Consider the following 24,313-nt stretch of genomic DNA (forward strand, 5'->3'; position numbering starts at 1 on the left):
AAAGCACTGTTCTAAGCGCTGGGAAGGTTACAAGGTGATCATGTTGTCCCACGGGGGGCTCACAGTCTTCATCCCCATTTTACAGATGAGGTAACTGAGGCACAGAGAAGTTGACAAGCTGACAAGTGGCGGAGCCATGATTTGAAGCCATGACCTCTGACCCCAAAGCCCGTGCTCTTTCAATCTATCATCCCCATTTTACAGATGAAGAAACTGGGGTCCATAGATATTAAGTAACTTGGTCAGAGAGCAAACCAGTGGCAGAACTGGGACTAGAACCAAGTCTCCTGACTCCTAAACCCATTTCCTTTCCATTACACCCCACTGCCGTCATTCATGAAGCGATACCATACTTTCCTTCACTACAAAGGTAGGTTGGGGCCACTCACAGGGAAGAATAAGAATGATAATAATAATACTTTGAGTTTGGTGGAGCCCTTTTATTTCTCCAAAAGGGAATCGATTATTTTATTTGGTGGGGAAAGACCGATATTATTCTCATTTAACAGGTGAGGAATCAGAGCAGTTATGAGACTTACCTGAAGTCACACAACAGACTAGTCTAAAATCCAGTTCTCCTGGCTCCATACCCATGTTCTAGCCACTGAACCACACTACCTCCCAAAACAAGTTATGTAGCAGAATTCATGGATGTTTCTGAATCACTTGGTTTCTTTTTTCTAACGCCATTTACAGATCAAGCTTTGGGGGTTACCAGATAGGGCACAGGGCCTATCCCAGATGAGGCTGATGATCTATCTTATCCCTACTTTAAGGATGAGGAAAAGGAGGCCCAAGATGATTAAGTTCATTCAATTCATTCATTCAGTCGTATTTATTGAGCGCTTACTGGATGCAGAGCACTGTACTAAGCGCTTGGGAGAGAACAATGCAACAATAAACAGACACGTGCTCTGCCCACAACGAGCTTAAGTCTTGAGTTTCAGTGACTCTAAGTGACTTAAGTGACTTGCCCAAGGTCACAGTGGAAGCCCGTGATAGAACTGAAACTTACAGATAGATAGGTAGATAGATAGATCTCTTATAAGCAGGCCAAGGCAAACTTTCACTTTCAAAAACAACTCCACTCCACAGCCAAGCAATCAATCAGTGGTATTCCTTGAGCACTGAGTGAAGAGTATTGTACTAAGCGCTTGAGAAAGTACTATACAAGAGAGTTGGTAAATAGGAACCCTGTCAAGGAGGTGCTTACAGTCCACAGGGAGAGACAGATAATAAAATAAATTACAGATAGGGGAAGAGGCAGAGAAGTGCATAGGCAGTGCAGAGCGGGAGAGGGGAAATGGCATCAGGGAAGGCCTCTTGGATTTTAGGAGGGTTCTGAAGGTGGATAGAGTGGTGGACTGTCAGATATGAAGGGGAAGGAAGTTCCAGACCCTCGTTAGCCCATGAAGTCTGGCCAGGTCGGTGAATTGGCAGGGAATCATTTGCGCTCCTTGGATGGGTTGCCTCTAAGACATGAGCATACAGAACTCCCTGAATGACAGTCTCTACGATTCTGAATGATGCTCGGAGTCTGTTGAGTCAGAAGAGATTCCCAGAGGTGTATAAAGTGTATTCTTCTACCAAGTCCAGGTTTCTTGTTGTATTTTTTAGGAAAATTCTCCCAGCAGCCGACTGAACCTACTGGAAGTCTCATGTTCAAAATGTTTGGGATGGGAACAGGGAGAGAACACTTTAACTTGTTCTTCTACTTCCCTGACTTCCTTTCTAGTGAACAGTTTATACCGTTTAAATATGGATTTATCCAGACTCTTCTTTAAATTGCTGATCTATTTTGCCTGCTCAATTTCCTGTGGGAAACGAGGCTATATGCTTTCCACCCACTCTGGGAAGAAATGTTCTCAGTTGATTTTGAACCCACCAACTTCACACTCCAACGGATGCCTTGTCACCCTGCTGGTGTGAGATTTGGTGATTGGTAATTCAATGTTTGTCCTGTTCACAGCTTTCCTAATTGTGTAAACTTCAATCATGTTTCCTCTCAGCCTGTGTCTTTCCAGGCTGAAAAGTCCTAACTTCCACAATCCTATCTTCATTCAGAGGACAGCTAGGAGCAGTATGCCCTAGTGGAAACAGCATGGGCCACGGAGTCAGAGGACCTGGGTTCTCATCCTGCCTCAGCCCCTTGCCTGCTGTGTGACCTTGGACAAGTCACTTAAATTCTCTAGTTTCCTCCACTGTAAGATGGGGATTCAATACTTGGACTGTGAGGCCCATGTGGGACAGGGACTGTGTCAGATCTGATCATCTTGTAATGACCCAAGTGCTCAGAACAGTGCTTGACACATAATAAGCACTTAACAAATACCATTTAAAAACCCTGGCAACAGTTGAGCAAATTATGTCCGCAATACAGTGGAACTTTTCTCTAGACTGTGCGCTCATTATGGGCAGGGAAAATGTCTACCAATTCTGTTATATCATTAGATTGTACTCTCCTAAGCATTCAGTAAAGTGCTCTTACACAGTAAGCACTAAATAAATACCACTGATTGATTGAGGCCTTTTTTTTAATGTTGTGTGGTAGTAATGGTGTTTACTGGGAAGCATCATGGCACAGTGGATAAAGCATGGGCCTGGAATTCAGATCATGGGTTCTAATCCCAACTCTACCACTTGTCTGCTATGTGACCTTGCACAAGTCACTTCACTTCTCTAGGCCTCAGTTACCTCATCTTTAAAACGGAGATTTAGACTGTGAACCCAGTGCGGGACAGGGACTCTGTCCAACCTGATTTGCTTGTATCCACCCAAGTGCTTAGTACAGAGCCTGGCACATAGTAGGCGCTTAACAAATACCATAATGATTATTATTATTACTGAATGCCTACTAGATACAGTACAGTATGTGCTAAGGTCTTGGAAGACACAATAAGAACACAAGACACATTCCCTGCATAAAAGGTGCTTACATGTTAATATAAGACTGGATTTAAAGGTATAACCTCCTCCCCCACAAAAGAAATGTGATTTTAATTTTCCTTCTTGTCTGAGGAGGGAGTTCTTAGGAAGCTATGGGAGGTGGGCATGTTGATGTGGGCAGCAGCAAAAGCACAATGATGGTTGCCAGGACAACCAATGGATCCAAGAGGTCACTGCTAGGTAGCAATTGGGCTGTTCTGCTGCAGCTAGGTCCCTGCCCTCTCCAAGTAATTCTGGACAGAGAGATTAAAGACCTCTGAAGTTTCACCCGAAAAGCCAGGAGTCCTTGGGGTCGACATGGGCGGTCATTTCCGAAGAGTCTGGGCTCAGCTGGATGATGTCACAGGAGTTTCTGGGAGTGCTGCCAAGGGCGGAAGAACTCTGACCTCATGGAGGACAGGAATTGAGCAGATAGGGCCTGAAGAAGTCACACGATTTAGTATGCGGTTCTCCGAACCTCATGAAATCCAGAGTCCTTGAACCAAAGAAAAGAGCTATCAAAGAACCTAACAGTTCAGTGACCCAAGGGCTTAAGACTGTTTTAACTCTGTTAGCCTCTGCGCTATTTAAAGTGTCTCAGATCAAGGTCCTAATCTTAATCCACATGGCAAACAGTCAAAGCAGATCTACCAAAATTGATGGAGGAGGGAGGGAGAAATCCATTGTTCATGTTAAACACCACAGTAATTTAAGACAAGGTGATTTCCTTTTAATACACAGGGAAAGGGGAAAGTCCAAGAGACCTAATAGTGATAACTGTGGCATTTGTTAAGCTCTTACTATGTGCCAAGCACTGTTCTCAGCACTGCAGTAGATACAATCTTATCAGGATGGACACAGTCCCTGCCCAACATGGGGCTCGTAGCCTAAGCAGCGTGGCTCAGTGGAAAAGAGCCTGGGCTTTGGAGTCAGAGGTCATGGGTTCAAATCCCGGCTCCGCCAATTGTCGGCTGTGTGACTTTGGGCAAGTCACTTCACTTCTCTGGGCCTCAGTTACCTCATCTGTAAAATGGGGATTAAGACTGTGAGCCCCCCGTGGGACAACCTGATCACCTTGTAACCTCCCCAGCGCTTAGAACAGTGCTTTGCACATAGTAAGTGCTTAATAAATGCCATTTAAAAAAAAGCAGCAGGAAGGAAAGGGAGAGTTCAGTAAGGCTTCCAGAAGTACAAAGAAGCAGTGTGCCTAGTGGAAGGAGCATGGGCCTGGGAATCAGAGGACCTGGGTTCTAATCTCAGTTCTGCCAGTTGCCCTCCGAAATGCTGGCTGCGTGACCTTGGGCAAGTCACTTCACCTCTCTATGCCCCAGTTTCCTCAACTGTAAAATGGGGATTATATGCTTGTTCTCCCTCCTTAGACTGTGAGCCCCATGTGGGATGGGGACTGTGTCCGACCTAATTAACTTGTACCTACCCCAGTGCTTAGAACAGGGTTTGACACATGGTAAGTGTTTAACAAAGACCATACTTATAAAAAGTGAACAGACAACTTTCTTAAAGCAGCAGAAATTTTAGAAATCCAGAGCTGTCACGGGCCTAAAGACACAAGGCTTTATCATGTGGAGGAGATGAAAAAAACCCTCACCTGGCTGAGAATGTTAGCCGGAAGCCAGGAAGAAGAAGGCCATCTGAAGCCCTTCTCTTGAACTGAAGAGTTCTGCCTGAGTTTCACTGTCATCTCCTCTGGGAAATGCAGTTCCCAAGAAGAGCGTAACACCAGAATAAGCTTCCTGTCTCTACTTGAGCTCCCTTCAGCCTCATTCCCACCTCCAATAGAGACACAGCTATGTCTTCAACCAGGTTCTGCAGAACTAAGTCTGAAAAGCAGCATGGCCTAGAATGAATAATCCTGGCTCTGTCGATTGCTTGTCAGGTCACCTTGAGAAAGACATTTAATAATAATTGTGGTGTTTGTTAAACACTTACTATGCGCCAGTTCTAAGCGCTGGGGTGGATACAAGCAAATCACGTTGGACACAGTCCCTGTCCCACATGGGGTTCACACTCTTAATCCCCACTTAACGGATGAGGTAGCTGAGGCCCAGAGAAGTGAAGTGACTTGCTCAAGGTCACACAGCAGACAAGTGGCAGAAGCCGGGATTAGACCTAGGTCTTTCTGATTCCCAGGCCTGGGCTCTATCCACTTGGCCATGCTTTTCTGTGCCTCAGTTCTCCCTCCTACTTAGACTGTGAACCCTATGCAGGCCAGGGACTGTGACTCACCTAATCAACTGGTTTCACCCCAGCACTTAGAACAGTGTTTGACACATGTTAAGGACTTAAATAATTCCATTAAAAGTCTAGAAATAATAATAATTGTGATCATTGTGTGTCATGCACTTTTCTAAGTGCTGAAGTACATCCTAAATAATCAGGTCATAGCCTCTGTCCCACATGGGACTCACGGTCTAAGGAAGAGGCAGAACAGGAATTAAATCCCCATAGAAATGGAAAAGATCTGTCTCCGGTAAATGTTACTATTATCATTATGACTAGTTGGACACAGTCCCTGTCCCACATGGAGCTCACAGTCTTAATCTCCAATTTATTGATGAAGTAACAGGCACAGAGAAGTGAAATGACTTGCCCAAGGTCACACAGCAGAAAAGTGGTGGAGCTGGGATTAGAATTCAGGTCCTTCTGACTCCCACGCCTGTGCTCTATTCACTAGGCCACACTGCTTCACTTGTGGGTCCTTTTACCTAATTTCCAAACCTACTTTGAGTTCTTAGGAAATTATTTTTGGGCTTCTCAAAAACAAACAAAAACAACAACAACAAAAATTGGTGCCCTGGGTATAATCTGGGTGATTTGGGACTCATTTAAATGTTACACCTGACAATTCAGAGCACAGCCTGTAGAGAAAACGGATTATTCTGTAGGGGCCAGCCGATCTGAACCAAAATATCCCGGCATGACCTGGGGCAATCATTTCAAGCTGCAGAGTGGTGGCGGCAGGTAAGAGGGTGCCATAGCAGGGAGACGGAAGCATGCCAGACCCTCATTTATCAAAACCCTCAACCTGGGGGGTCTAGGGTCTGAAGGAGGGTTGGGATAGGGAACCAGCTGGAAAGGAAGGCACAGATTGTACCTCTCCCAACTGCTTTGCACACAGTAAGCGCTCAGTAAATACAATGGAATGAATGAGTGAATGGACAGTGTCAGTAAAGCCTGCAAACGCACAGAGAACAGGTCTCCAATCTCTTCATCCTGTAATATTTCCAAAGAAGCACCTGCAAACACGCCCATACAATGGATAAATGGAATTTATCCATTTATAGAGAAGCAATGTGGTCTAGTGGAAAGAGCCCAGGCCTGAGAATCAGAGGACTTGGGTTCTAATCCCAAGTCTGCCAGCTGTCTGCTGTGTGACCTTGGGGAAGTCCACTTAACTTCTCTCTGCCTCAGTTACCTCATCTGTAAAATGGAGATTAAGGCTGTGAGTCCCATGTGGGACAAAGACTGTGTCCAACCTGACTATCTTGTATCTAATGGAGTGCTTTAGTACAGTGCCTGGCACATAGTAGGCGCTTACCAAATATCACTAAAAAAATAAATTCAGGACGCTGGACTGATCCTTTTCCACAGCACAAATTTCCCTTGTGATAGTAGGATTGTTTCAGCATGAGAGACTCATTGGAATGTATAAATAGCAGGCGAGGCAGAGAGGGTCTCCAGGATGGTGACTCTCCCTTTGACATTTCCGTGGTATCGGTCTTTATTTTTAAACACACTTTCAGGTTTCCATTAAGCAGCACTTTGAAACTAAATACTTTGCCAGCATCAAAGTTTCCATTTTTGAAAGGCCAAGAGCAATTAGCCCACAGAAAGGGGTAATTAAAGGCAAAAAATCTACTTCCGACTGGCATGAATGCATTTCAACCTTTTGCAACGGACGTATAGGCTAGCTGACCTTCCATCTGAGCCAAACACTTTACAATATTATTTTTTCAAATAGGTGAGTTCTACCGGATTCCTGTAGAACAGCATCAGCAATGTGGGGGGAGGGGGCATATGGGAGCAGAGTTGCCTTATTAAAGCCCAAATGTCAGGGAGAACATGAGACTCAAAATCAGAGAGGCAAACGCTGCCAGCCTCCGTAAATAGCAGCTGCAGTCCCAAATTTAAGGATACGCAGGGGGAATTATTGTTCGCACACCAGTCCTTGAGGCCACCCACGCACCAGTTAACACCCATAAGCAGCAACAACGTCTTAGAATACAAAGGATTTATATTACCAAGAAACAATATATCTGCATCAAATTTCTCCGGCAAATAGCGGGATGGTGGAAGGATGGTTCAGCTTGAAGGCCAAGGGGGAAACTAAAAACCTTCCAGCAGACCCGTCCAATCCTCAAACCTACTGTCTGTCGAAGAACGTCAGCACTTCAGAGGCGTGAGAGCTCACCCACCATAAGGCTATTGGCAAAAATTAGTCTGAGTATATAAAGAAATTGACTCCATGTTGCCCATTATTTTGGAAGGCATTTCTCCCCTCCAAAGTTCCTTGTCTGGCACAAATCTGCTGAGCAGGACTAATGTTTCTGAAGCCAAGACTCCCCTCCCCTCCATGAGTCAAGCAGCATGGCTTAATGGCAAGAGCCTGGGCTTGAGTGTCAGAAGACGAGGGCCCTAATCCCATGTCCGCCACTTGTCAGCTGTGTGACTTTGGGCAAGTCACTTCACTTCTCTGGGCCTCACTTACTTCATCTGGAAAACGGGGATTGTGAGGCCCAGGTGGGACAACCTGGTAACCTTGTACCTGCCCCAGCACTTAGTGCTTGGCACATAGTAAGTGCTTAACAAATGCCGTCATTATTATTATTATTATTTGGGCTCCTGACTATCCACATTATAGAACTTCCCAGGCCGAACTTGTCCCTCTCTTCAACTGTGTTGCTAACGCAAGGAGTCTCATGGCAGAGTCTGCCATGTCCAAGAAGGCTTGCAGCAGAGTGGGAGGAGTCACACCTCTGGGAAGCAGCTGTCAATCAGCTAAACTTCTAAGCCAATCAGGAGTCTTGCAAGAGTGTGAAATCTCCGGAAACAACCCTGTGGCCCAATTCCACCTATTGCTTTTCTAGTTCCTCCTTGCTGAATTGCAACAAGAAGATTTAGTAATCAACTAACAAAGGGGGAATTTGCTAACGTGGCAAGTTTCATTAGAGCTGTTAAAAACATGTGAATTCTGCAATTTTTGTTTTTAAGGTAATATTGGATTTGTCCCAGGTAGACTCCATGACTTGTCCTGGTCGTAAGTCAGCATTAGAGCTTCCTGGAAAATTTGCCTTAGAAAAACTTTCTGAAATTGCCCAATTGCAAGAGGATGGCTGGGATTTCCAATTAAATCAATCAATAAATTACATTTAGTGAGCACTTACTGTGTGCAGAGCACTGTACTAAACGCTTGGGAAAAAATACAATATAACTGAGTTGGAAGACATGTTCCCTGCCCATGATAAGCTGACAGGCCAGAGGGGGAGGCAGACATTAATATAAATAAATAAATTATGGATATATACATAAGTGCTGTGAAGCTGAGAGTGGGGGTGCAAAAAGGGAGCCAGTCCAAGTCCCTTTCAACTTGATAATTCACTTTGATTCCCAAGAGCAGCACAAGCCATTATGTCACACACAACCACCCCCGGCTTCAAGGCGCTCAGAACTTCAGATAATGCCAGGGTTTTCCTCAGAGGACAGACGAGGGAAAACTGGTTGACATTTTGGGAGATGCGAGCTTGGTTTGTTGTAAGGAAAAGCTTTCTAAGGAGTCGGGGTGCCCAGGGAGAGCAGGGTCTCTCCAGTGGTGGGGTAACCCCCGGAGGGATGGTGTAATTTATCTGAAGCTGAGGAATAGACACTAAAGCCTCTGCTGTCCCTGGATGAATTCATAACAAGTTCCTCCATTCGCCTGATTGGTCGATCAATCAATCATATTTACTAAGCACTTACTGTGTACAGAACACTGTACGAAGTGCTTGGGAGAGTACAATAAAACCAAGTTGAGAGACATGTTCCCTGCATCCTTGATCAATCAATAAATTGTATTTTATTGAACACTTACTGTGTGCAGAGCACTGTGCGAAGCATTGGGAGAGTACATTATAACAAAATGGATAGACATGTTCCCTGCCTCCTGGATCATTCGTACTTATTAAGCGCTTACTGTATGCAGAGCATTGCATTAAGCACTTGGGAGAGTAAGCTTACTGTCTAGAGGAGAAGGCAGACATTAATATAAATAGATGCGTTACAGATACAGACATTGGTGCTGTGGAGCTGAGGGGGTGGAAATAAAGGGAGCAAATCAGGGTAATGCAGAAGGGAGTGTGAGGAAAGGAAATGAGAGCTTAGTCAGGGAAGGTCTCTTGGAGGAGATGAGCCTTCAATAAGGCTTTGAGGTGGGGCAGGGTAATTGTCTATTGGACATGAAGAGGGAGGGCATTCCAGGCCAGAGGCAGGATGTGGGCCAGAGCTCAGTGGTGAGATAGTCGAGATGAAGGTACAGTGAGTAGGCTGGCTTCAGATAAGCCAAGTGTGAGGGCCGGGTCGTGGTCGGAGAGTAGCGTAGCGAGGTGAGGTAGGCGGGAACGAGGTGATTGACTGCCTTAAAGCTGATCATAAGAAGCTTCTGTTTGACATGGAGGTGGATGGGAAGTGGGGAAACACGAACTGAATGTTTTTGTAGAAAACTGATCTGGACAGCAGAGTGAACTTTGGACTGGAGGCAGGGAAGTCAGCAAGGAGGCTGATACTGTAATCAAGGCAGATAGGATAAGTGATTGGATTAACGTGGTAGCAGTTTGGATGGAGAGGAAAGGGTGGATTTTAGCAACACTGTGAAGGTTGAACCTACGGGATTTTGGTGATAGGTTGAATATGAGCACTTAGTACAGTGCTCTGCACACAGTAAGCACTCAATAAATACGATTGATTGAATATGGGGGTTGAGTGAAAGAGACAAGTCAAGGATAACACCCAGGTTATAGACTTGTGAGACAGGAAGGATGATGGTGCCATCTACAGTGATGGAAAAGTCAGGGGCAGGACAGGGTTTGGGTGGGAGGGGCACCTGCGCCCTCATTCAGTAATGCCTTCTGCCCAATCTCAAAGAACTGCCCCCTTTTGCCCCCTTTAGACTGTAAGCTCATTGTGGGCAGGGAACATATCTGCTAACACTGTTGCACTGTATTCTCCCAATCACATAGCACCATAGCACCAAGCAGTATGGATTAATGGAAAGAACACGGGCTGAGGAATCAGAGGTCGTGGGTTCGAATTCCGGCTCCGCCACTTGTCTGCTGTGTGGCTTTGGGCAAGTCACTTAACTTCTCTGTGCCTCAGTTACTTCATCGGTAAAATGGGGATTAAGACTGTAAGCCCCACGTGGGACAACCTGCTTCATTTGTATCTATCCCAGTGCTTAGAACAGTGCTTGGCACATAGTAAGCGCTTAACAAATACCATCATTATCATTATTATTACGGTGCTCTGCACATAGTAAGCATAAATAGATAGATAGAGATAGATCAGTCCAAAGTCTCTCTGACATATAAGGGAAGACTATTACTGTCTTGACACTCTGATGGTTAAGACGCCTATGTTGTTTTAACAGGTTGCGTTCCACATCTCATCTCTCTCTCTCTCTCTCTCTCTCCCTCTTTCTTTCACGCTCTATCCTCCCTCCATTAATCATCATCACCACCATCATCAGTATTTACTGAGTGCTTACTTTGTGCAGAGCACTGTACTAAGCACTTGTCTTAGGCCGTCAAGTTGTTTCACTAAGCACTTGGGAGGGTACACGACAACAGAGTTGGAGGACACATTCCCTACCCACAACGAGCTTACAGTCTAGAGGGGGGTGCGGACATAATTGTAAATAATTTATAATGTATAATTTATAGGGATGTACATAACTGCTGAGGATGGAGAGAATATCAAATGCCCAAAGGTCACAGATCACAGATTTATTTCTGCATCCTGCCTAGTCAGGGAGGGCCAGGCAATGCTGGGTGGATGTAATAGTCTTTTGCTGCCCTGCAATTCGGGAGAACCATTAACCTGCTGACCTCACCACCATCTTCCCTCATAAACCCTTAACCTCGTCATGGTCTTCGACTCTTCCCTCTCTTTCAACCCTCATATGCAGTCTGTCACCAAATACTATCAGTTCTTCCTCCACAACATTTCCAGAATCCACCCCTTCCTCTCCAAAGACCACCCTGCTGGCCCCAAGAGGCCTTCCCTGATTAATTTTTCATCTCCACTTGTACGCCATCTAAGCTGTTGATACACACACATCCCTGTCTCCATAACTGAAATGAATTTTACTGTCCATTTCCCTTGCTAGAGACTATCCATTTCCCTTGCTAGAGAAGCAGTGCGGCCCAGTGGAAAGAGCATAGGCCTAGGAGTCAGTGGACCTGGGTCCTAATCCCAGCTCCACCCTTTACCTGATGTGTGATCTTGGGCCAGTTACTTAACGTTTCTGCGCCTCAGTCCCCTCATCCGCAAAATGGGGATTCAATACCTGTTCTCTCTCCTACTTAGACTGTGAGCCCCAAGTGGGACCTGATTATCTTAGTACAGTGCTTGGCACGTAGTGAGAATTTAACAAATACCAGGATTATTATTATTATTGTAAGCTCCCAGAGGGAAGGGATCATGTCAATCAATCAATCAATCGCATTTATTGAGCGCTTACTGTAAGCAGAGCACTGTACTAAGCGCTTGGGAAGTACAAGTTGGCAACATATAGAGACAGTCCCTACCCAACAGTGTGCTCACAGTCCAGAAGGGGGAGACAGAGAACAAAACCAAACATATTAACAAAATGAAATAAATAGAATAGATATGTACAAGTAAAATAAATAGAGTAATAAAAATGTACAAACATATATACATATATACAGGTAATATTTATTTTATTTATTTTGTACTCTTGGTAGCACATAAGTCAGAGCTCTGTGCACAGTACATGCTCAGTTAATATGACTGATAAATTCATTGATTAACTGAGGACACAGTGTTATGAGGAAGCAATTCAGTGACCGGAAATAAATGGCTATTCTGCAAAAACAGTTTCCTCCTGCTACAAACCCTAGGCTTTTCCACTCCAGCTTCTGCCAGTCAAACTTAATTTGATGACATGCGAGACAAACGATTACAGTGCAGAGAAAGGAAAAGGGAGTATTTAAGGGGGAAGGGACAAAGGTTTGAGGTTGGGTATTTGGTATTTACATCCTGCTGGCCACCGCTCCGTAAACACATGCCATCTCCATAGTAAAGACTTGAAAACACTGAATGCAGTCTCAGGGCCTCTCTCACTTCATTGCGGACACCCTAGGGATGCTAACTTACAAGCCGCTTTCCCACAAGTTTGGGAATTTATATTCTTGGGAACATCAAACTTTGGATGGTGTCGGCTTTTCAATCTCCCACTTTACCAAGGGAGTCAAATTGAGCTCCGCAGCCAGCGGGCCTTGGGTTAGCCCTGGCGGTGAAACTGACAAAAAAGTATTTCACTCAATCAGATGTCTCCAATCACGAAGAGTTTCTTTCACAGTCCCTGGCTAGTAACTTCTTCCACTCTTTCTGCAGGTGTCCTTAAATGTCCCACACCATAATAGGTGGTCAGAAAACTAATCCGGCTCAGCCCTTGAAATTGGGCAGGTTTTGGCCATGTCAGTCTCCCGATCTAGAAAATGGGAGTACTGGTGTTGCTCATATTTCCCAGGGGTAGGCTGAGGAAGCAAAGAACAGCCATTAGACTGTCAATCCTCAGGAGGATGGATCGCATCGTCCACTTCTTCAATGGGTTACCCATGCACTTTGGTATGGTGCTCTGTACCTGGAAGATGTCCGGAACGGCGCTCTGCACACAGTAGTTATCCAGAATAGTGCTCTGCACACATTGGTTACCCAGAACAGTGTTCTGCACACAGAAGATATCCTGAACAGTGCTTTGCACACAATAGTTCATTCATTCAATCGTATTTATTGAGCATTTACTGTGCGCAGAGCACTGTACTTTGCACTTGGGGAGTTCAATACAACAATAAATGGCACATTCCCTGCTCACAACGGGTTCAGAGATGGAGAGGAGTGCTTCCTGGTACCGAGGCCCATGCCACAGATTTCTCCCTTGATGTTATCTCAAAGGAACAACTATGCCATCTCTCTCTCCCCTTCACTCACCCTACAGTTTGCTCCTCTAATGCTAACTTTCTCACTAGACCTCGATCTCGTCTGCCTCACCACTGACGTCTCTCCCACGTCCTGCCTCTGGCCTGGAATGCCCTCCCTCCTCATATAATAAGAATAATAATACTTATGGTATTTGTTAAGCGCTTACTATGTGAGAGGCACTGTACTAAGCCCTGGGCTGGACACGAGCAAACTGGGTAGGCCGCAATCCCTGTTCCACCTGGGGCTCACAGCCTCAATCTCCATTTTACAGACGAGGTAACCGAGGCCCAGAGAAGTGAAGCGATTTGCGCCAGGTCACACGGAAGACAAATGGCAGAGCCGGCATTAGAACTCATGACCTTCTGATTCCCAGGCCCGTGCTTTATCCACTAAGCCACGCTGCTTCATAGCCAAAAGACAATGACTCTCCCCCTCTTCAAAGACTCATTGGAGGCACATCTCCTCCAAGAGGCCTACCCTGACTAAACCCTCCTTTCCGCTTCTCCCACTCCCTTCTGAGTCACTCAGGCTTGCTCCCCTTATTCATTCCCCTACCCAGCCCCACAGCACTTATGTCCACATCTGTAACTGATTTATATTAGTGTCTGTCTCTCCCTCTAGATTGTAAGCTCGTTGTGGGCATGGATTTTGCCTGTTTATCGTTATATTGTACTCCCCCAAGCACTTAGTACAAACGCCCTGCACCCTGTAAGTGCTCAGTAAATATGACTGAATGAAGCATTTGGCCGAGCAATTGGAAGAACAGGGATTTGAACCTAGGTCCTCTGACTCCCAGGCTCATGCGCTTTCAGCTACGTCACGCTGCTTCTCGGGTCTTGGTCATGTCGTGGCTGGGAAAGCAACTGGCCAGACATCAACCAAGCAATCAATCGTATTTATTGACTACTATTCTGGAGAGGTGCAGTTGATAGGATAGGGTCTGTGGCTCGGGGGCTAAAGATAGTTGAGTAAAAGTGCCTCCTAATTTCCCCAAAACTGTCATGAAGGGACTGTTGGAAAACAGAAATATGGTAGAAACCAAATGGCCGAAATCCATCATCAAGAGAGTAGAAATGGCTCCTTCGGATAGGTAGAAACCTCCGGGACAATTCCTCCACCGAGGAGAAGCCCCGTGCTGGGGCAAACTAAGTGGGGGGTGGGAGGGAGGGACCATTTTGCATCACGTGCGCAAATTTTCCCATATAAGGGGGGAAAAACCCTCAATCTACCACTGAGGATGGACATAGGACTAGACGTGTTTCTAAACAGGTGTCTGGACATTATCACCCGGTGGACACGGACAGGATTGGAGCCTCACAGTGGTAACGGGGCCCAGTGGGGCTCAACTACATCAGGTCAGAGAAAATCACGGAGTATTTCTCCTCAAAAGATGAAGTACAGGTCGTCGAAAAGAGGTGGGCAGGGATTGCCACGGTAGCTCGGGCCTGAATCTTGCGAAGCCATCCACCACAAGCTGGGCAATGGCGGGGGAAGGTGACAGGTCAATCAATCAATCAATCGATCGTATTTATTGGGCGCTTACTGTGTGCAGAGCACTGTATTAAGCACTTGGGAAGTACAAGTTGACAATATATATAGTCCCTACCCAACAGTGGGCTCAGGTCCTGGCCCAGGCAACGGTTTGCGACGGGGACAACCCGATGACCCTGTATCTACCCCAGCGCTTAGTACAGTGCTTGGCACACGGCAAGCGCTTAACAAATACCGCTATCATAATTATTATCATTATAAAGTGCCATGGAGGGAGGGGCAGAGCAGAGGGAGGGATTACCTGTCTGTGCTGTGCCGCCTTCGGGGGCATCTTGGGGGGCGACGAGGGCAACTCTGCAATGGCGGGGGGGGGGGAGGTCACTCCGCGGGCCAGAAGTCTTCGTCTGTTACCCGGGCGACCGGCCGGAAGTACCGATTTCTCCCTTAACAGTCAGTCGTTTGACCCATCGTTTGCGGGGGGGGGGAGAGTGGTGTGTATTATGTGTGTTTGTGTGTGTGTGTGTGTGTGTGTGTGTGTGTGTGTCCTCCCGCCCCAACGGGCTGGAACCGCGCCCGCGTGCCCGGTCCTGATGCTGTTACCTTGGCAACGGCGGCCGGCGCCACTGCGCAAGCGCGGCTCTCTGGTTTTTTTCTCCCCGCCCCCCCCCCCCCCCCCCCCGTGCCCGCTCTTGGATCGGCAGCTCCGGTGCTCTCCCCTCCCTGGTGCTCGGTTTGTGTGTGTGGTGTGTGTGTGTGTGTGTGTGTGGTGTGTGTCCTCCCGCCCCAACGGGCTAGAACCCGCGCTCGCGCGTCCGGTCCTGATGCTGTTACCTCGGCAACGGCGCCACCGCTCTCTGGCTCCCCCCCGCGCCCGCGCCTGGTTCGGCAGCCCCGGCGGCCCCCATCCCTCCCACCCGTGTCGGTGGAGAATCCATCAATCAATCAATCGTATTTATTGAGCGCTTACTGTGTGCAGAGCACTGGACTAAGCGCTAGGGAAGTACAAGGAGCGAGGAGGGGGCCCCGCCCCGGTGGTGCCCGCTGGGGGCGGGGGCCCGGAGCCGGAAGTGGTGTTGCCTAGTCACCGCCCCGGCCGCCGGTCCCGCTGTCAGGGAGACCCCCGAGCCGCTGACGGGCCCGACCGAGGGATGAGGCGGGCAGAGGCCGACTCCCACCCGGCTCCTGCGTCCACCCCGGCTCTTGCACCAGTTGCAGTTCCTGCACCAGCCCCGGCTCCTGCACCAGCCGCAGTTCCTGCATCGACCCCGGCTCTTGCACCAGTTGCAGTTCCTGCACCAGCCCCGGCTCCTGCACCAGCCGCAGTTCCTGCATCAGCCCCGGCCCCTGCAGCAGTTGCCGTTCCCACCCCACCTGCAGCCGCTGCATCGTCCCGTCCCTCGCCCCCTCGAGGCTGAGCGGGGCTCCCGGCCCCTCCCACGCCGCCCCCCCGGCACGATGATGGAGGAGATCGACCGGTTCCAGGTGCCCACGGCGCACTCGGAGATGCAGCCGCTGGTGAGGGATGGCGGGGCCCGGGGGAGGGCCTGGCTGGCACGGGCTGCGGGGGGCGACCTGCCCGCTTTTTGTTCCAGCGCTTAGCGCAGCGCCCCGCGCCCAGGGAGCGCCCGGGAAATGCGATGGCGTGAACGAATGCCCGAAAGGGAGGGGAGGATGGCATGGGGAGGGTGGCAGCAGCCGTGTGGCGAGGGAGCCGAGCATCCATCCCTTCCTTTCCTCGTACTTACTGAGCGCTCACCGTCTGCACAGCCCTGGCCTAAGCGCTCGGGAGAGGGCAGGGCAACGATCAGCAGACCTTGCCCGGAACACGGAGGGGTGGACGGAAGCCCCTGACGGGGCCCTTGTGTACTCTCCCAAGCGCTCAGCGCAGTGCACCGCACCCAGCGAGCGTTCAGGAAGGAGCACGGATGGAGGGGGGCAAGAGCGGGCCGTCGCTGGCGGTGCGGATGCGGAGGCCCACTGGGGACCCGGTTCATGCATTCGTTCATTGTCAGTCAGTCGTATTTATTGAGCGCCCACTGTGTGCGAAGCGCTACGCTGAGGTCGGTGGGGCGGGGGAGAGAGAAAGGCCCGGAGGGCGATCGGGCAGGCGGGCAAGGGGGTGCCAGGCTGGAGGGCTAAGGTCTAGGGGGGCCTAGGGAGGGAGGGAGCGAGGGAGCTCTGCTAGGCCAGATGCCAGCCCGGGAATGATGTAATCGTCTCCTTCCCCCTCTCTAGGGGGGAGGCAGAAGGAGCCAGGCAACCACTCCATCCCTCCCTTTCTTCCTCCCCTCGCCTTCCTCCTCTCCATCTTGTCTCTGGCACAGACTAACCAGGGTGGCATCTCCTGGAGGGTCTCCTCTACCGGAACTGCAGTGGCAGGGATCTGAGGACCCCAGGATCCCCGAGCTCCAGTGCCTCCCAAGCGCTTAGTACAGTGCTGGGCACCCAGTAAATGCTCAATAAATGCGATTGAAGTGAATGAAGGAACCTCTTCTCCCTGGAAAACAAGTCTGGCCAGGGGCAAGGGTGAAACCCTGGCAAGGGGGATGGGGAGGGGGCGAGAAGCTTGGCCCGATGCCTGTCTTAGGAGAGGGATGCTCTGAGCTTTGACAGAACCAGCGACCCTGGATTTAAGGGGTTTCCTCCCTGTCTCCCTGCTCCTTCCCATCCTTCCTTTCCGTGGCTTTACGGAGGGTAGCCGTGACTAGATCCCCTCTGCATGCAAGGCATGGGCTTCTCGGAGAAGCTTTGGGCCACGATCGTTGTTAAGGCCTCGTCCTCCAAAGGGAACCTGGCCACCGTGACAGCTCCTTAGTTGAGGCCCACATCTGCCTTGGCAGGGGGCTGCCCAGGAGTGGGGCAGTGGGCATCCGAGACACCCCATCGGGGCTTTGGGTCAGCGGCCGGAGCGTTTAGCCGAGGCCCCGGGGGAGGCGGCCGGCCTTTCTTTCTTAGGCGATGCGACCTCCTGAGAGTCTGGGTTTTTACCTCATTTCTCCTGTTCTCTCTAAGGCCCTTCCGGCGGGAATCTAATTCAGGGCTTTTCCAGGGGTGGGTATGGAGGAGTCGGGGCCTGGGGCAGAGGGAAAGTTGATCAAGAGAGCGACCGGAAGGGAATACTCTCGGAGGTAGAGCAGGATTCGGGAGGACACCTGCCCACGAGGGGTTAGGGGAGAGGATCCCTGTTTGAAACAGAGCAAAGAGGAGCTGGCTGAGGCCGAGTTGGCGTCCCGGCCTCCCTGGTTTTCAGTCCCGCCTACATTTCCGAGGAACCATCGGTCAAACCTGTCACGCCACGGGGCTCGGTCTACAAAATGCGTGTTTACAGGATGGCTAGGAAGGGAGGTGAAGTGGGAATGCTGCAGACACCTGGCTTTTTAGCTCAAAACGCTTTAGATTGTATCGGTTGCCCGCAGGTGCCTTACTCTGGGGCTGCACCGAGGTTTCTCGGTGGGGACGCTCCAGCTGTCGATGAACGAGTGTTAAGATTGTAGCATTTTCCTCAAAGAGATCTTTCAAAATTCATTGATCCAGCGCCAGGAGATGGCTGCAGCCATTCATCAGCCGTATCTGTTGAGCTCCCACTGTGTGCCGAGTGCTGTACTGAGTGCTCAGGGGCGGAGTGTGATGGAGTGTGTTGACACGATCCCTTCTCCCTAGAGCCTGAGTTGACTTGGAGACAGACATTGAAATAATTGCCAGACCAGTGGGAGAAGGAAAAGAGGCTTAAGTAATAGAGTATGTAAGACACAGGCATAGGTGAAATGGAAGGTTGTGAGCCCATCCGTAATTAGGAGGTGTAGACGTGGCCATTGAGGAGCAGAGTGGTTTAGTGGGTAGTGTAAGGGTCTGGGATTCAGGGGGACCTGGGTTCTAATCCCAGCTCCGCTACTTGTCTGCTGGGTGATCTGGGGCAAATCACTTCACTTCCCTGGGCCTCAGTTGCCTCATCTGGAAAATGGGGATTAAGACTGTGAGCCCCGTCGGGGACAGGGACTGTGACCAACCTGATTAACTTGTAACTACCCCAGTGCTTAGGACAGTGCTTGGCACAGAGTAAGCGCTTAACAAGTACCATAATTTTTCATTCATTCAATCGTATTTATTGAGTGTTTACTGTGTGTAGAACACTGTATTAAGCACTTGGAAAGTACAGTTCAGCAACAGAGAGAGACAATCCCTGCCCATACCGGGCTTACAGTCTAGAAGAGGGAAGACAGACATCAAAACAAGAGAGAGAGACAGACATCAAAACAAGACATCAATTATTATTTAATAGGTGGATAGGGAGATGAGAGATTAACTGGGGAAGGCCTTTTGGAAGAGATGGGATTTCAAAAGGGCTGGAAGATGGCCAGTTGGAATTACGTGGGAGAGAGGTCCAGGAAGGAGGAAGGGCACAGGGAAGAGGTCGGCGGAGAAAGAAAGAACAGCGAGGCACAGTGAGTAGGTTAACTGGAGGAGAATGAAGAATGAGAGCTGGGGTGTAGTGGGAGAAGAGAGTGGTTAAGTACTGTAAGGGAGAGAACTGATCAAGTCCCTTAAAGCCAATGGCCAGGTGTGTCTGCTTGTTGTGGAGAGGAACGTGTAACCACTGGAGGTTTCTGAGGAGTGGAAGGAGGTGTGCAGAATGACGTTATTTAGAAAAACAATCTGGGCAGCAGAGTGAAGCAGAAGCAGCGGCTGTTGTTCCTCAGAACAGGAACCATAGAAATCATTCTGCAATTCTTTTCCACTCCATTCTGAGCCACCGATTCGGGGGGCTTTAAGGGGCACACATCCCTCCGCTGGAAAGCAGCTTGTCCTGGTAGGAATGAGCAGCATGCAGGGATGGGAAACATGTGGGTCTAGCCAGTCTGCTGAACTTATCTCATCCCAACACTGTAGCCTGAGGGGCTTGATATCCTAGGTCATAAAAGTGAAGTGGGGAAACAGGAGTGAAATTGAACCCAAAATCCAAAGCAGTTGTTGGCAGGGATAAAAACTAAGGGACCCTAGGCTGACGAGCGGAAGGCTGGAAGCCTTGTTCTTTTCCCTTCTCCGCTCCTCACTTCCTGAGGCAGTGCTGTATCACTTCCTCCTGCCGGACCTCGGTTTCCCCAGTGGTGATTGGGGCGGGGGGGGGGGAGGGGGGCAGCAAAATAATCTGTCTTTATCGTTTCTGGGCCACAGTTGGAAACTTCATCTCTTCCACAGCTAATCCAGTTATCAGACCAACACTCCTAGGTGACAGTGTAACCCAGGGCAACCCCTACAGAACATTCCTCTCCAGGAAGGATGGGTATTTGGCATGCACGAGCCCTTCGTGTCAGCCGAAGGAGGGATCACCAGAAAAAAACACATCCAAAAAACACCTTTGTGGGTATTGTTGATCTGGAAGAGAAGCCTGGTATTTACCAAAGGGAAAAATAAATAATGGAAGTATTTGTTAAGCGCTTACTATGTGCCAGGCACCAGACTGAACACTGGTGTAGATACAAGCAAATCAGGTTGGACATGGTCCCTATCCCACTTGGGGCTCAGAGTCTTAATCCCCATTTTGCAGATGAGGTAACTGAGAGAAGTGAAATGACTTCCCGAAGGTCCCACAGCAGACAAGTGGCGGAGCCGGGATTAGAGCTCATGAGCTTCTGACTCCCAAGCCCGTGCTTTATCCACTTTGCCACACGGCTTCTCTGCTAAGAGGGAAAGCTAGAGAGGGAGGAGAGTTTTGCATCCTTAATTTAAGTGTAATCAGTGACTGCAGCAACAGTATTTATCGAGCCCTTATTGGGTGCGGACCACTGTACTGAGCACTTGGGAGAGTACAGTACAGCAGAGTCGTTGGACACATTCCCTGTCCACAAGGAACTTGCAGTCTAGAGAGGGAGACAGACATGAATATAAGTAAATATTTTACGGATATGTATATAATTAAGGATCAAGGTAATCCATCCCTTAGTCGGAGGTGTGGAAAGAGGTACTGGCTGCTGATCCCGGAGGCGAGCAGGTTGGACTTGCCCATGGAATGCCCCATCAGCGATGGTCTGGGGTTATCGCGGTCCCCCAGCCCCAGAAACTTGACAAGCCCTCAGCAACCCTTCCCCGCCGGAGACTGGTCATGTGAACCCCCCAGAAGATGCCCCAAGTCCCCATTCTCCTCCCTTCCTTTGCGGTAAAGTCCTCTAGACTGTAATCTCCTTATGGGCAGGGAACGTGTCTGCCAGCTCTCCTGCTGTGTAACCTGGGGCAAATCACCTCACTTCTCTGGGCCTCAGTTACTTCATCTGTAAAGTGGGACAGGGACTGTGTCCAACCTGATTACCCTGTATCTACCCCTGCACTTAGAACAGTGCTTGGCACATAATAAAAACTTAACAAGTACCATAATAATAATATATATAGTAATAATATATAATGATTATGGTACTTGTTAAGCACTTTCTATGTGCCAGGCACCGTTATTATTATTATTATTGTACTCTCTCAAACACTTAGCATAATGCTCTGCATTTAGCAAACGCTCAATTATTACCATCGATGATGATAGTAAAAGAGAGGGGTGCCTTTTGGCAGGGGGAAACTTTAATGCCCCTGTCAGTTGCTGGGTGGGGGCATCTATGTTCCAGACCATCCCAGGCTCTCCTGGGAAGTCTTCTAGGAGAGGACTTGGTTCGTATCTTCTCCCTGTGCTGAGAAGAGCATTGTCTCTCCAAGCAATAGGGATCTGTGGGCATTACCCCAGCCCTCCTCCACTTGCTTTGCAGGGCGTGGGGCTGCTGCTATCCATGACTCACTCTGTTGTCTCTCGGGAGCAGGAGAGGAAGAGAGATGTTGCAGGAGAAATGCCCAGAGTTCTTAAGCACTTCCAGGAGTTGGCTAGGAGAGTGGAGACTGTGGCTCTTTGATGGTCAAAAAACCAGGAGTCCTCAGGAAGCAAGCATTCATTCATTCATTCATTCAATTATATTCATTGAGCGCTTACTGTGTACAGAGTGCTGTACTAAGCACTTGGGAAGTACAAGTCGGCAACATATAGAGATGGTCCCTACCCGACAGTGGGCTCACAGTCTAGAAGGGGGAGACAGACAACAAAACAAAACATGTACACAGGTGTCAAAATCGTCAGAACAAATAGAATTAAAGCTATATGCACATCATTAACAAAATAAATAGTAAATATGTACAAGTAAAGTAGAGTAATAAATCTGTACAAATATATGTACAGGTGCTGTGGGGAGGGGAAAGAGGCGGGGGGGGATGGGGAGGAGAAGAGGAAAAAGGGGGCTCAGTCTGGGAAAGCCTCCTGGAGGCGGTGAGCTCTCATTAGGGGTTCGAATGGAGGAAGAGAGCTAGTTTGGCGGATGTGTGGAGGGAGGGCATTCCAGGCCAGGGGAAGGATGTGGGCCGGGGATCGACAGCGGGACAGGCGAAAACGAGGTATAACAAGGAGCCAAGAGAGTCCCTGAGGGTCAAGGGAAACTGGTTGGCTCTCTGGAGCCTCAAATGAACAAGGATGAGGTCAGCTGCCTTCCATTTCCAGTGAGGACAGAGCAATATGGAATGGAATTGAATTGCAGCAGGAAGGGTTAGAGTTGGACCTAAAAAAAGAACTTCCTGACTCTCAGGCCAATAGAAAGCGGAAAGCCAAGAGTCAGCCATTGATCTGGCTTGAATTTGGTTCAGAAGAATAGAGTGAACCTGAAGCACTGAGAGTCTAGATTCTGGGGTGTTTTCCTTTAGTTTTGGACCCAGGCTCACGTATCATTATCAGAAACATTATCATTATCAGAATAATCAGAAGCATCTGGACGTCACCCAGAAGATTCAGGTTCGTTGACTTGATGAGCAATCTGATCATACATTCTCCTGCCCCATCCAGCCTGTTTTCCGAGCTGCTTCTCTGTCTGGAGGTAGTATTCCCTGGGGCCCCAGCATGGCAGGATTTTTTTTTTAATGGTATTTATTAAATGCTTACTATGTGCCAGGCACCGTAGTATGTGCTGAGGTAGATACAAGATCATCAGGTTGGACACAGTCCAATCTCCCATGTGGGGTTCCTAGTCTTAATCCCCACTGAGATAACTGAGGCACAGAGAAGTGAATTGACTGGCCCAAGGTCACACAGCAGACAAATGGCGGAGCTGGAATAAGAACCCTAGTCCTCCGACTCCCAGGTCCGTGCTCTTTGCACTAGGCCACCCCGCTCCTTTCAGTTGAAGGGGGGAGAAGAGGGGGGTCTCAGCCTCTCTTAGCCCACCCATTTTCCCTGAGAGCCCTGGCATTCCTCAGCCCTTCCCACCTGGGCACAGGGGTTCCCAGTGGGCTGACTGGCTCTTTACCATCTTCCTTCCTTCCAGCTCCCCTAGATACTGTGGGTAAAAACCGTGCAGAACCCTGTGAAGAGAAGGAGCAGGGGGCCTAGCACAATTTTTCGGGCAATACTTGGAAACAATCTTACTTTCGTGCACAATTCTTGGGAATTTTTTTCCAAAAGGGAATCAGGCTTTCTGTCTCCCTCCTCCTGAACCCTTGCTGGAGGTGGCCATCAAGAGTCGAATGAGGCTGTTTACAAGATAACATAATAATAACTGGAGAAGTCGTTAAGCGCTTACTCCGTGCCAAACACTGTACTAAGTGCTCCGGTTGATGCAAGATAATCAGGCCAGACAAAGCCCCTGTCCCATACAAAGCTCCCAGCCTAAGAAGGGGAGAGAACAGGTATTGAAGCCCCAATTTACAGATGAGGAAACTGAGGCAGAGAAAAATGAAGTGACTTGCCCATGGTTACACTACAGGCAAATGGCAGAATTGGGAATAGGACCCAGGTTATAATAATAATAGTAATGGTAGTATTTGTTACGCGCTGACTCTATGCCAAGCACAGTACTAAGTGTTGGGGTAGATACAGGCTAACAAAATTAGGCACAGTCCCTGCCCCACATGGGGCTCACAGCCTAAGTAGGAGGAAGGCTAGATATTTAATTCCCATTTGACAAAAGAGGTACCAGAAGCACAGAGAAATCAAGTGACCTACTGCAGCTCCCACAGCAGGCAAGTGGCAGAGCCAGGAGGAGAGCTCAGGTCTTCTGACTCCCAGGCCAGTGCTCTTTCCACCAGGCCACACTGCAGCCCTCTTTCGCAGCCACACCAGCCTGGGGCCGATAGATTCTGCAGTGGCCAGCGGTAGAGCTCTTCGGATTTCGCGATTCCCTCTGGCGGCCCGCAACCGGTCCTCGGGTGGAGTTGGGGGATTACCCGTCGTTGATCGAAAGAATCAGCCGAAAGCCCCACCCGGGACAGGATTGTGAGAAAGTCAGGTGACCTGGAAAACATCTGCATCATTCTAGGCCCGAGTGCACAGGGAACCCCAGCACGGGGGTGTGGGCCCTCGGCTCAGCCTTCCCCCTGCTCAGGAAATGTTTACGCTAAACCCACTGCAGGATGGGCTGGCAGGACTAAAGCAAATAAGGCCTTGATGCATGCTTCATTGTCATCCCCTCTGAGGAGGAGGAGGAGGAGAAAGAGGAGGGCCAGGGCACAGGAGATCCAGCTGTCTGGGTGCATCTCTTTGGGGTGCCAGAGAAACCAGGCTTTAGGGACTCCTAAGGCCATGATCCCCTTCTGCTGTAAGGACTGGGGGACAAGGAAGGCTTGTGCTTGCGTGGATTTTTCCATCAGCCTTGCCCTACTGGATGAAATCCCA

At 49.1% G+C, this 24,313-nt stretch overlaps 2 protein-coding genes across 5 annotated transcripts in view; one reads left to right on the forward strand and one right to left on the reverse strand.

Annotated features, from left to right (window-relative positions):
* Nucleotides 1-15,177, reverse strand: part of DNAI1 (dynein axonemal intermediate chain 1) — a 195,462-nt gene extending 180,285 nt beyond the window's left edge. Inside the window, exon 1 of the mRNA XM_038743923.1 lies at nucleotides 14,930-15,177. Coding sequence (XP_038599851.1) covers nucleotides 14,930-14,959 — 30 coding nt within the window. The 5' untranslated portion in view covers nucleotides 14,960-15,177. The remainder of the gene's footprint in view (nucleotides 1-14,929) is intronic.
* Nucleotides 15,178-15,656: 479 nt separating this feature from the next.
* FAM219A (family with sequence similarity 219 member A) overlaps nucleotides 15,657-24,313 on the forward strand; it is an 87,904-nt gene continuing 79,247 nt past the window's right edge. For 2 of the 4 annotated variants that reach the window (XM_038744336.1, XM_038744337.1), the window contains exon 1: nucleotides 15,657-16,143. In XM_038744336.1, the coding sequence (XP_038600264.1) occupies nucleotides 16,084-16,143 (60 nt within the window). In that variant the 5' untranslated portion in view covers nucleotides 15,657-16,083. The remainder of the gene's footprint in view (nucleotides 16,144-24,313) is intronic. The other 2 variants (XM_038744335.1, XM_038744334.1) reach the window with 2 other exon arrangements.

The sequence above is a fragment of the Tachyglossus aculeatus genome, chromosome 3, assembly GCF_015852505.1.
Source record: "Tachyglossus aculeatus isolate mTacAcu1 chromosome 3, mTacAcu1.pri, whole genome shotgun sequence".
NCBI lineage: Eukaryota > Metazoa > Chordata > Mammalia > Monotremata > Tachyglossidae > Tachyglossus > Tachyglossus aculeatus.